The 12946-nt window shown below is 45.7% G+C and overlaps 6 protein-coding genes across 6 annotated transcripts in view; all 6 read left to right on the top strand.

The window, feature by feature from the left end:
- Positions 1-3207: 3207 nt before the first annotated feature.
- Positions 3208-3513, top strand: PADG_06368 (uncharacterized protein; the record flags this gene model as incomplete). Its single annotated transcript, XM_010763565.1, has 1 exon — positions 3208-3513. The coding sequence occupies one exon, from the start codon at positions 3208-3210 to the stop codon at positions 3511-3513; it is 306 nt and encodes a 101-aa protein (XP_010761867.1).
- Positions 3514-4263: 750 nt separating this feature from the next.
- PADG_12097 (uncharacterized protein) lies at positions 4264-4824 on the top strand (the record flags this gene model as incomplete). The annotated part of the gene is made up of 1 exon (XM_010763654.1): positions 4264-4824. The coding sequence occupies one exon, from the start codon at positions 4264-4266 to the stop codon at positions 4822-4824; it is 561 nt and encodes a 186-aa protein (XP_010761956.1).
- Positions 4825-5490: 666 nt separating this feature from the next.
- Positions 5491-6235, top strand: PADG_12096 (uncharacterized protein; the record flags this gene model as incomplete). The annotated part of the gene is made up of 2 exons (XM_010763653.1): positions 5491-5828; positions 6019-6235. 2 exons carry the CDS (start codon positions 5491-5493, stop codon positions 6233-6235), a joined length of 555 nt encoding a protein of 184 aa, XP_010761955.1.
- A 1109-nt stretch (positions 6236-7344) lies between these two features.
- PADG_06366 (uncharacterized protein) lies at positions 7345-8140 on the top strand (the record flags this gene model as incomplete). Its single annotated transcript, XM_010763407.1, has 3 exons — positions 7345-7566; positions 7636-7810; positions 7872-8140. The coding sequence occupies 3 exons, from the start codon at positions 7345-7347 to the stop codon at positions 8138-8140; spliced, it is 666 nt and encodes a 221-aa protein (XP_010761709.1).
- A 708-nt stretch (positions 8141-8848) lies between these two features.
- PADG_06365 (uncharacterized protein) lies at positions 8849-10422 on the top strand (the record flags this gene model as incomplete). The annotated part of the gene is made up of 4 exons (XM_010763406.1): positions 8849-9302; positions 9370-9655; positions 9710-9918; positions 10037-10422. The coding sequence occupies 4 exons, from the start codon at positions 8849-8851 to the stop codon at positions 10420-10422; spliced, it is 1335 nt and encodes a 444-aa protein (XP_010761708.1).
- A 1790-nt stretch (positions 10423-12212) lies between these two features.
- PADG_06364 (uncharacterized protein) overlaps positions 12213-12946 on the top strand; it is a gene marked incomplete at both ends in the record, with an annotated part of 964 nt that continues 230 nt past the window's right edge. The window contains 2 exons of the mRNA XM_010763405.1: positions 12213-12548; positions 12608-12940. Coding sequence (XP_010761707.1) covers positions 12213-12548; positions 12608-12940 — 669 coding nt within the window. The remainder of the gene's footprint in view (positions 12549-12607; positions 12941-12946) is intronic.

Raw genomic sequence — 12946 nt, 5'->3', positions numbered from 1 at the left:
TTTTATATGATCTATTCCTTCTACTAGATATATATTTTTAATTTAAATTAAATAAATTCATGGGTGGTTGAGAAATTGGTGGAATTCCTTGGGTGGTTGCTTGCTTGTAGAGGCGTGCGTTGTGTGGCGGCGTGCGTTGTGTGGCGGTTTACGTTATATCAATCATTTAGTGTAGGATTTCCGCCTAGATGATGCTGTCCCCGTCCCTACGCCAATGCTAGAAGGACTGAAGATCGATGATGCCCCTGCATCAGAATGAGAAGGAGGGTTCACCAAAGAACGATATCATCGTGGAGTAGGGTGCTTGCAGTATCTGGCAGTCAAATTGCCGATCAGGGCGGATAACAAGGGTTTGATCAACCTAGCTACCATTGCTGCGATCACATCGCGAAGCAAGCATATTAACACTCACTTCCACTATTCTCTCACACAATTAAATAAAGGGATTATCTCGGTTAACCACGTTCCCACTGGGGATATGCAGCAGACGGAATAACCAAACCTCTGGGCATAGTGGCATTTAGGCATTTTATTATTTACTAATCGTGCCGCTGCGCAACCCACACCTCGTGTGGGTGCGCCACACCAAAACGATAAAAACACCAAAACGATAAAAATCTTGCAATTTCATCATCTTCATAATCTTCATCAATTAATAACTCACCACAATGTCGAATAAGGATAAAAATATCGAAGACCGTATTCAAAAAGCTGTCGCTTACCACCAAGAAAAAACCCAAATTCCAAAATACTGCCTCTGTCACGAGAATTTGAGGTTCCTTATCAACGTCTCCGAGCGCGTATCAATGGAAGGAATCCGAATACTGCAAAGACTCCAGTTAACAAGAGATTAAATGAGAGTCAGGAGGATGCAATTAAACGATGGGTCAAGCTGCTTGATGAAAAGAATTGTCCTCCCACAGCCGAACAGATTGAAGATTTCGCAAATTCAATGCTCAGACGTCAGCACATAGATCCTACTACCTCTCCTTCAAAAGTCAGCAAGATGTGGACTTATAGGTTCATTGAACGCCTACCTGAGTATAAGAGGGTGAAACAGAAGCCAATGGATCCAAAGAGAGTGGCAGTTGTTGAAGATATTGGATATATCAATACATGGTTTGAACGTCTCCGGATTCTATTTGAGCAGTATCAATTTCATGCCTGTGACACATACAACTTCGATGAGATTGGATTTCAAGAAGGACAAGGATGTGAAGAATGGGTTATAACTGCTTTTAAAGAAGCTAATTCCATCATTCCTTCATCCTTTTCAAGAGGTTTGATTACAGTCATTGAATGTGTATCCATGGATAATCATGTCATTCCGCCATTGATAATCTTGGCCTCCAAAACACACTTGGAGGATTGGTATACGCAGACAGATTTACCCAGCAATTATAGAATTGCTATATCAGATACTGGATTTACAAATGATGAGATTGGATTTGAATGGCTCAAACATTTCAATACTGCTACAGAAAAGAGACAGAGGGGAAGTCATCGATTGCTTTTAATGGATAATCATGGATCTCATATCACTGAGGAGTTCATACAATACGCGGATCTTCATAAGATAATTCTATATGGATTTCCATCGCATGCCACTCATTTGCTACAACCTCTGGATAGTCTACCATTTCAGCAATATAAGCATTACCATTCAAAAGCAGTCAACTATGCCGCACGCCATGGTCTTGTTAAGTATGAAAAACGGCAGTTCCTACAAGACCTCTCAGCTATGCGAAAGCAGACCTTTAAACCCGTTACAATAGCTGCAGGATGGGCTCAACGTGGCATATATCCATGGAATCCCGACCGAGTTCTTGACACTCTTAAGCAGCGAATCTCATCACCTCCTCCAATGCAGATTTATGAAGATGAGAATGATTCAGATCACATACCTATTCTCTTCTTCTCAGCTATCCTCACCAAAGACAATCCAAAAGCTGAAACGCCATATTAATATTGCGGAAAACGCCATACAAAGTATTAGAGATACTCTTGATTTGAAATCACCCACCTTGACACGTCGTTTGAACAAGATATTCAAAGCAAGTCTAATCCACGCGGAACTTAATGAGCAACAGACCACTGAATTAGAGAACTTTCTCAACGCCAGTAAACACCGCAGAGCTAAAACAACCCGTCGCCAGGTTCAAGTAGGGGGAGTCCTCACTATTAAAGATGCCAATAGAAAAATCAAGCGGCGTAAGGATAATGAAGCTGAAAAAGAGCAGAATAAGGAGTGACGGAGGCTTGGAGTTGATCCCATGAAAATTGGCAATAACCCACTCACACCACTGACAGAAGAGGAATTAAATCAATTTAGAGATGGCACACATACTGAGAATGATGTGGATAATCTTTTTATTATAGATTAGCTACTGGTTGTTGATATAGAGTGCAATAATGAGGATGTGATTCAAGATTTTTTATCGTTTTGGTGTGGCGCACCCACATGAAGGTGTGGGTTGCGCAGCGGCACGATTACTACGCTTATATCACGTGTGGTGGGGCTACCCCACCATTCCACAGTGTCGGACACTTCCGTCAAGCGACATCTTTTCCACCATATATAGTCGTTCTCATAGCGACCAAACTCTGCAATCAACCAAGGCTTGCCATTCTGTCAGGGTTTGAGTCCCGTTTTGCTTCCAAACGCGGCCAATTCGGGAGTTATCTTGTCGAAATCAGCGACTGCTTGCTTTATTTGATCTATATCATCTTATTTATCTTTTATATATATTAAGAGACCTACGCTCCCTATTTGGTGGAGTTCTTGACGCGTTCCTGAATCTCTGGCGACACGCAAAGTATCACTCTAGAGAAGCGAATTTCGACGAGGTCCCTCTCTAGAATAGAGAAGACCTCCTAGAAGCCCTTTTCTTATCTATATTTCGATCTTTTGATCAATCAAATCAACAACAAGGATGGCTAATCCAGTGTGATCACCTATTTCGCCTTCGCCATCCCGAATGAGAATAAATTCAGACGGATCAGTTACCTCAAATCGATCCCATACCTCCCGAGAGCCTCCTACCGGATCCTTTGAGGACTCTACTGTCCACGATTCCCTGGGATCTCAGATCTCAATCTCCCTACATCTCCTGCAACTGTTAGGCCTCCTCGATTCAACTTTCCCCTCAATACACCGACTGGCAGAGGCCTGATGATGATGATTCTAGCCACCATTCTCTTAGTAGAATGCAGCTGGAACTGGAAAATAATAGGGAGAAATGTAAAGCTCTGGTTCGAGCAGCCCGAGCTGCTGACAACAACATTACAATTGCCAATTCTTCTGTGACCCGTGATACAACCTGGAAGCCAGAGATTGTCAGCAAACTCCAGTATAATCTTTACGACCCTGATAGCCGTGTTGGCAAGGCAATTAGTCAGTTCAAAGGAGATGTCAAGTACATTGGCAAGCCAAGTGCCTTACCTGACACTCAACTATGTGACTTGGAGATCTTCGACGAAATCGAGGCTAGTAGATGTCCAATACTGGATTAATTGATGAAGAGCAAACATGTGATCCCCTTGGGGATTCTGAATGGGCTCCCTTCTGGGAAGCCAAGAACCGATGGATGTACGCCTTTTTATCCAACTCGTTGAGCGCCTCAGTGTTAAAAGCACACCTTCTAAAGAATGACTAGATCCGCATCGCCTATACCCTATGGCATTTAATTGAGGAGGAATACTCAGTAATAGGACTTAACTTCGCAGGGAGGCTTCTACGACCTTTACAGTTCTTGCAAATGAGTAGGTGGATGATATACACTCCTTTGATAAATTTCACGCAGCTCTCACCAAGTTAGAGATGCTGGAGATCTCTCCAGCTGAAAATCTGATATTTGATATCTTTTACTCAGCTCTACCAACAACATGGCGCAACTATGTACAGAAGAATGTTGAAGAGGCTTAGATCTTAAAGTCTACAACTGAAGAGGAAATCCAGGCAGTTGAACACGAACGAGAACGCCTAGAAAGATACAGAAAATTCCTTGATCTACAACAACAAATCAACACTCTTCACGCAGAAATCCAAGCCTCTGAGAGCAAAAAGCGCGAAACAGAGCCAACTGATCACACTATTGGTGCTAACCTTGTCTACCGCGGACATTCAAATAACAATCCCACGTCCACACCGACCCGAAACCTCCCAAATGAGGTTAAAGCAAAAAACACTCAAAGATCTAGAAGTTTTTATCTCTTCAAGCCTCGCTTTCTACGCCTATCAAAACCAATACTTTGAAAACAATGATGAATGCAAAATCCGTGAAGCAGCAGCAGCAACGCATTGTCAATGCCAAACTTCAACAAAAATGGCAACAATACTACACCAACCTGGAGACGCCTATTACCTGGAATGAATTCTGCAACTGGATTCATGCTAGGATTATCAATCCTGACAAGGCAAACCAGGACTGCGAGTTGAAATATCAAGAACTAAAGCAATCTGAGGGCCAAACTATACATGACTTTGTATCTACTCTTCAGTCGATTGAAGAGGATCTCCGCAAGAAGTATACTCATTATCATCGAAAGATACATATATTTGATAAGATCCTACCCTCTTTCCGTGCAGGGTTTGAGAGATATGCAGTCAAGCTAGATGACCTCTCCTACGATGGTTTCATCATGAGACTGGGCATCATAGAAAGCAACATCAAGAAAATTACCACACCATCGAGCGCAGCTGCGCAACAAAAGAGCGCTAGTCGCGGAAACAATTCACATGGTGTCGCGCCAGCCGCGCCCGAAATGACGGCTGAAAACGCAAAGAGCGCTTCAACACCTGATGCGATGTCTACCAGAGCATGACACACTCCAACGCGGACTGCAGGGCTCAGAGGAACAAGCTCCACAGTGACAACTTCTCAACCCTAAAGTTTCCTCCAAAACCCTCTTTCGAACCAAAACCTAATGAGGCTAAAAACGAATAAGGAGTGTCATTCATGCCAATGACAATTCTTAATACATCTAAAAGCCAGCAATCATCAAGTCTATCCTTTCTTCTTCCTGTCCGAATCCCTATACCTGCAGGGGACACGCCGATTCTTGCCCTTATAGATTCCGGAGCTCAGGCGAGTTTTATTAGCGAATTCTGGGCCAAATCATGCGATTTACAACCTACAGAGCGCACTCCATGCACAATTGAAGGATTCGACGGCCACCCAACGCGCTCATTTGGAACTACCAAACTGGCAGTAGAAGTCTCAGATAGCAAAGAAACAAACGGATGGCCAAACTGAACGCCAAAATCAGGTACTAGAGCACTATCTTCGATGCTTCACGAATTTCCACCTGGATGACTGGGTTAGATGGCTGCCTTTAGCGCAGTTTGTCTATAACAATTTGTGACATAGCTCAACCAACGAAGTTCCAGCGCATGCACTTCTCGGCTACAGATCTACCCTCCGGATCGATGAGTAATCCGCCTTACTCGAGCTCAGTTGAGGCGATTGACCGGCCAGAGAAACACAAGCAATGCGGGAAAAGATTCAAAAACAACTTGAAAAGGCCAAGTCTGCGCACAAGGCGTACTATGATTCCAAACACAGTGCAAAACGCTTCCATGTGGGTGACTGGGTGCTTCTTAATGCGAAAAACTTCCGCATGCTCCTCCCCGCTAGGAAATTGGACCATAAATATGTTGACCATTTTCAATTTATTGAATCATGGAATACACAGGCATATAAACTCTCTCTTCCGCGCTCAATGCGTGATATCTACCCCGTCTTTCATATCTCACTTCTTGAACAGTATAATATCAGAGATTACGTGTCAGGTTCTGGCAATGATCCGTATATTCGCTTAGTCGCCTAGTCAGCCGCGCACATTCTCCTTCTGCTGTTTACCATCTATTTTACTAGCAGTTAGTTAGAAAATATATGCGGAGAATATACAGCTCAATTTGATACAACATAGCTATTCGGATATCCTGATAGTTATGAGCCCGGTAGCCACCCGCTAGTTAGCCGTCAGATAGCCGCCCCTGCACCCGCTTAAAAACAGTCGCCCAATATCCACCAAAAAACGCGCGTTTACCACCAAAATGGCAGAGGAGCAGACAGTTACGAGAATGACTGTCACCTTGCAGACTCCCAGGGATTGGGAACTTTTGTACAAATATGTAAAGGACGCAGCCCGCCAACGGAAGGTACTGGACTGGACTTTATCAACATTAAAAAGACGGCAAGATTCAGCGAAGTCCCAGAACCAAAAGCACTGATATTCCCAAATCTGTCATACAATGATGCAAATTATGCTGCAGTGAAGTCTCAATTCAATATGCAGAATGCAGATTTTAGGAACAAGCTCTCTGCATATGACTGCAATCACCCTGAAATCTCCTCCGTTTGAGACGTGATCTGGTGAATGGTTGCAGCTAAGGAACTAGCTCTCATTGAGAATATAAGGATGATGTCAAGGATATAATTTTGGCATTGAAAAAGAGGTTCTGCCCCAATGAAGAAGACTCAGTCAGAGCCCCAAACGAGACACACAAACCCCAAAAGGACACCAAAAAACATAGAAGTTAAGAAGTTGTTGGATGAGTGGTCACAAATAGAGAGAAATCTAAAGAAGGCGGGAATTTTGGCTCAATTTAATGTCAAACACAACTTCTTAAATGCCAATATGCCTCTGAACCCAGCTTTCTCAGAAACCTGATTAAGAGAGATTGACAAAGATATGGACAACAAACTGACCTTTGATGAGATTCTACTGTCTGCAAGAAGATGACATAGAGAGATTGGCATAACAAAAGATCCTTACCTAGACTCATTCACCACACTCCATGGAAAAAGTCAAGTCTTCTGGCTGTGAGTGAGAACCATACCTCTGCGGATTTAAGTATTATAGCTAGATCAAATGCTATTATCTAAACCTCACCCTGGAACTGGCGAATTGGCAGAATGGCAGAAAAAGGAGGAAATACGTCAAAAGATTAACAAGGCATTGGAGGATGAATCTCTAAAGAAAAAGATGCAAGATGCCATCACGAAATCAATGAATTCAAAGTCAAACTTACAAATAAGAGCGTGTATCGAGAAATCGCCAACCTCATGGACGAAGCACGAGGCAGTGCCCCTTAGAGGGTTAAGGCTGAATGAGATGAGAATAATAAGCAAGTGGAGGAACTTGATCAACAGGTGGACAGTCTAATTGAGGAAAACTTCTCAGACATCATAACAGATCTGACCTGAAAAGACTCCATATTTCAATGAAACTACGAAACGTCGGGTCCTCGAACCTCTCCATAGTCACCTTGCTCTCAAGCAAAAACTCAGAAAAGAGAAACCTCCACCGATGGAGCCTTTTACATACCCCGACTCGAACATGGCGGGCGTTCCGCCATCTAACGAACAACACCCCGAGCCTATAGCTCAGCCTACCGTGGCTGAATACATGGTTGAAATGGAACGATTGAAGCAAGAGATCGAAGCCTTGCGGGTAGCTAGTTCTTCTGCTCAGCCCGCACAGGCTCCACCTGCGCCTCCTCCACCTCCTGCTGCCCCGACTCCTGTTACTACCGGAAGGTCTAAGACCGGTCTCCCAGACGTGGAAATCTTCAACGACTCTAACCTGTCTTGATACTGGCCGTGGAAGTTTAATATGGAAACCAAGCAGACTGTTGACGGAGAAGCTATCGGCGACGGGTTTGCGCAGGCTGCCTACATATGCAGCCGGCTCAGAGAAGACGCCTTAAAACGCTTCTACCCATGGCCTCTCCATACCGCCCGAGAATTACGAACGCCAATAGCTGTTATTGGACAGCTAGACAAGCTTTTCCTCGACCCTGCGCGTGCAAATAAGGCGATGCAATGGTTGCAGACCTCAAAAGCAAGGGCCTAAGCCCTTGACAGAGTTCCTGCCCTTGTTCGACCAGAAGCTTCTTGAAGCTAACGGCGGATTCCGGGCCGACGCCGTCAAGATTAGTTTACTTGGAAAACTCGGTCAACCTGCGTTACCTCGAACGCCTTGTGGGCACAACCCGTCCCGCTGGTTACGTGGAATTTTGCACCCTGCTGCGCAACATCGACACGCAGCTCGCCCATCTCAACGCAATCCGCTGCTGTTCTTGGAGCGCTACTATGGGTATTACAGAGCGCCGGATTCTATTGTGTCAGATTGAGGGCCACAGTTTGTCTCAGGCTTCTGGAATGAGTTCACCAGATTATTAGTGATCAAGCTGAAATTCTCATCATCTCATCATGCACAAACAGATGGTTAAACTGAGATTGTCAATCAATATCTGGCAACCAAGCTCCGTCCGTATGTGAGCTACTATCAGGACAACTGGATTGAGTGGTTGCCAATGATGGATCACGCGGCTGGAGCTCTAGTGAATGTCTAAGACGGGTGAAATACGGCGCGCGGCAGATACCTCGCGCCTGTGGCGGACCGTACCGTGGATCCAACGTGCTGCGTTTGCATGCGTCTTACCGGCTGCTTCCATCTCAAACATTCGCCTTTCGTTTGATAGTTATGAGCCCGGGCGACTCTCGCCATCACCACACCACTAAATTCCTCTAAGAAGGATTATTCACCTCCTCTATTACTATTCTTTCAAAGCCGATAAAATTCAGCTTATTTCCAACAGTGGTGAGCTGTCGGCACCACCAAACCGGCACAGTTGCGTTGTCCTCCGCCACTACCGAGCGGATATCGAGTTTATTTCACCTGCAGAGGGGAAAATGAATTGAAACTCATTATTACAGCTGTGGTAGCCGAGATATCACTTAGTGCCCAGCAAAGCTTTAGTTGCCGAAACAAATCGGTAGCAACGACTCTGATAAACAGAGATATCAAATGGTTCCTGCTTCGGCGCCTTTATCTGAAGATGTCAACTTCAAAAAATATCATCTATCTCAGCGAGACCAAAGACTGGGATGACTGGCTCTATGTCATAGAATCTTACATGGACTCAATCGAATTCCGCCCTTATATCAATCTTGATACGGAAATCCCTCCACCAGAGAATCCAGGCAGTTTCACTACAACGGCGGAGTCAGTTCCTGTTTATATGCACAGCACGCTCGTATATGAGCATCATTCAAAAACCAAAGCGTATGATGATTACATAAAGAACAAGAAACTGATGCATGCCTACATCATGGAACACCTCTCAAGGGATGACTACACCATTACCAAAGGCAAGGACAACCCTAGAGATATCATTCTCATCCTTAAAGAGGCGATCGCACTAAGTACTCGACAACGTCAACATGACATCCAAATCGAATTAGAATCTCTCTGCTTGGGCCTGAAGAACAAAGAGATTACTCAATGGATCCGTGACTGGGAGATCTGTCACAGAAAATATCATTCAATTGGACATCAGATCACTCACAGATGTATAAGATAATCTTCATCAATTCATCAATGCTGTCAAAGCCATTGACCCCATGTTCGCTGAGATTGAGCGGACAAGCATTGTCAAACGAAATCGCAAGAACAAACCAATGATCACTATGACAGAACTTATCAATAACTACCGAGATCACCATCGCACTACCATTGAGGATGAAATTGAGTCAATGCTCAAGAACTCTGTATTCTCTGCAGCAACATATCAGAGCCAATCCACCCAATCAATGAATAACCCCCGAACTACTGAGGACGCCACAATCAATGAAAAGAACTGTCTGTGTGGGAATAAGCACCGTTTCGTTGACTGCTACTATCCTAATCCCCACTGAAGTCAGCCTGCTGGCTTCAATCCGAAGGCCGAAGCATATACAAAGATTCAAGAGGCCTATAAGAGAAATGACAGACTACCAGGTATTGTCAATAATATTATCATGAACTGGAAACAGAAGAAGGATAAGAAAAACACCACCACTCGATCCACTACTACCATCACAACGGCTGTCGCGCCTACTGAAAAAGAAGATGAGGATTCAACTCTCCGTACAGCATTTGCAATAATGGGACCTCAACTCTCATCCCATCAATTTTTGCACCAACAAACTATGCACTGAAGAACAGCTTCTTATATGATACAGGCGCTGACTGTCATGTATGCAAGATCTATCCCGCTTTGCCAACAAGGAAACCAATTTGACAGTTATAACGGGAAACTCAGAGATTCAGGTCAAAGGACGCGGTGATGTTAAACTCACCGTCAAAGGCGCCGCTGGGATGGAGGAGATTACTTTGCTAAACACAGTTTATATCTCAAATTTCCATACCAACATCGCAGCGGCCCTCTTTTTCAACAAGGCTGGCCTCATGGCCAATGAACTAAATCACACCATAACCACAAGAACTGGAGCTATTCGATTTTACCTGCAACGGATTCATGAAAATTTGTGCTTGAATACAAACCAGTTGAGCAGGAATCTGTCTTTGCAGTTTATCTCTACCTTGACCCCCCCACATCGGCCACCTCCTTACTGTGGCATAAACAACTAGGACAACCAAATCCAAAAGTTCTACTCCATGATCGGAAGGATATCAGACATATTGACGGCTCTGTTACCAACCAATATCTCTCACAATGGGTCAAAGATAAAGGAAGTCTGGTCGAGATCTCAACATCTCATACACCTCAATAGAACGGCGCAGCAGAGCCCTTAGGGGGTATGATAATAACAATGGGTCAAACATTGCAGATAGCAGCAAACTTACCACAGAATCCTTGGCCTGGAATAGCTCATGCAGTGTTCTATCTCCTCAATCAATCATCATCTACACGTCAAGCAGGATGGAAATCTCCTAATGAAAAATCCATGAAGTTCATCAAAAGACCAGTGTCATGGCTCTGTCTAGAGGCATGATAATAACAAGACAAAAGCTCAATTCATCTATCTAACTATGTAGCTGCGACGAGAATACTAAACTGGGGATTAGAATATGAGAATGAACGAGCAGCTGAATATATATAGGCAGTTGAGGATTGGAGCGGATCAGCATAAGCAACCGAATTTGGTTGGAGTCTGAACGGATCAACCTTATCCCATATTACCAGCGACTGCGCCGTAACAACCTGATCTGAATCTGACAGACTTATCAAAGCACCCAGTGAAGAGAAAACAGCCCCATTCATTTAACAAATTCAATCTAGTCAATATCAATGCCGAGATAGACATCACTACCACCTGAAGCAACCGCATCAAGTTTAGGGGGTATGTAAGACGGGTGAGAGGATGAGACATCAGCGCGCGGCAGATATCTAGCTCCTGTGGCGGACCGTATCATTGGTTCCAAGGTACTGCAGTTGCGTGCCTGCTTTTCATCCCAAAAAATTTCATCTTTTCAGTGCTCCGTTTACGGAGTAGCTTTTCTATTCCGCCTGTTGTTGCCCATTCAGGCTAGATTTGTATGTAGAATGAGCGGTATCAGCAGTAGGATATCAGTCATCTCGTACCTCTATAAAAGAAGGGTAAAATGCTTGGTTCACTGATAGAAATAGCTCAAGAAAATAATCATCACTAATCTACCTCACAGAGGATTATCTATTTTCACTTCACTGCCTTCCTATTTGGTACATCATCTCCCTATCTAGTCCGTATAGGACATCTTCGTATATCACCTATCTTATACGCTTGACAAAATGGCTCCGGAGGGTAGTTGTAGGCGGGGAGACACGGCGTCTACAGTCGGTCCAAGACCTGGGATGGGAGCCTTGAACCGAACCCGGTGAGAGGGATGGGACGGGACGCCTTTTCCTCACTCTGCTGTGGATGTCAGGACAAGCTGCCCGTGGATCTCGCCAATGTGGATTGCGCACCGCATGTGCATGCCTACCCACCCACCCACAGCGCATCGCACATATACCCGCCCGTGCGCACATGGCATATATGTGTGCGTGTGTGTGTGCGCGCGCGTGTATGTGTATATATAGACGCACGCCTGTGCGCACGTAGCATATATATATGTATATATATATGTATATGTATATGTATATATATATGTATATATATATGTATATGTATATGTATATATATATGTATATATATATGTATATGTATATGTATATATATATGTATATATATATGTATATGTATATGTATATATAGACGCACGGGCGCGCGCACGCACACACATGGACCGGGTGAGTGGGCGTCGTAGACGACCTCTGGTGCAACGGCCTCTGTGCTGATGCCGGCTGAAGGTCCTGATCAACCGGATGGATGCACATCTCCGTCCGTCGGTGGGTGGGGTGGAGTGAATCCTGCAGGCTGATTCGGTTCAGCGTCCCGATGAGCTCAGCTCCAGCTGGAGATGCTGACCGATCCACCGACGGAATCCATGCCGGATTTCCCACGCATGCGCATGCGGGGCGTACACATCTGTCTCCCCACCCCAGCGCGCGGGCGAGGCGCCGTGATCCGGACCCGCCCGCCGGGGTCAGCCCTCGAGGGGAGATTGTCGGATGGGGTCGCCCCCCGTTCCATCATCTCCTCCCTCCCCCCCACAACATCAAAGGCCATTCGATCTCAGCTCGGTCGACGGGAAGGAGCGCTGTGGCCCAGGCGGCAGTGGGGCCCAGTTTCGATCAGACACATACAAATCGGTTCCCCCGACACAGATTTTCGGTACGGCGAGCGCAGTTTGACAGGATCCATGGAGAAACGGCTCCGGAGGGTAGTTGTAGGCGGGAAGACACGGCGTCTCCAGTCGGGACGTGTCGGTGCCTCATGCCTGCAACGTGAGCCGCGTCGCGGCGGTTGGGTCTGCCGGTATCGGTGGGCACCCGGGAAGCTTCCTCCGCAGTCACGGCTGGTCGCGAGGCGACGGGCATCCCGGCCCCTCGAGACCGCCAACCGCGCCGCCTCGTCGCGACCCGCGACCCTTTTCCATGCCCGGACGAGCTCCTCCGGTGTGGTCTAGGGCGCCATCGGCACCGCCGGTGGCCCCTTCGACCGCCGGTCAGCTTGAGCGTTCGCGGCGCATCTGCCCCCACCCTCCTCCACCGGCGGGACGGGGCGTGCGT

The sequence above is a fragment of the Paracoccidioides brasiliensis genome (assembly GCF_000150735.1).
Source record: "Paracoccidioides brasiliensis Pb18 unplaced genomic scaffold supercont2.8, whole genome shotgun sequence".
In the NCBI taxonomy this organism is placed as follows: Eukaryota; Fungi; Ascomycota; class Eurotiomycetes; order Onygenales; family Ajellomycetaceae; genus Paracoccidioides; species Paracoccidioides brasiliensis.
The sequence above is the reverse complement of the archived record's forward strand: the minus strand, read 5'-3'. Positions and strand labels throughout refer to the sequence as shown.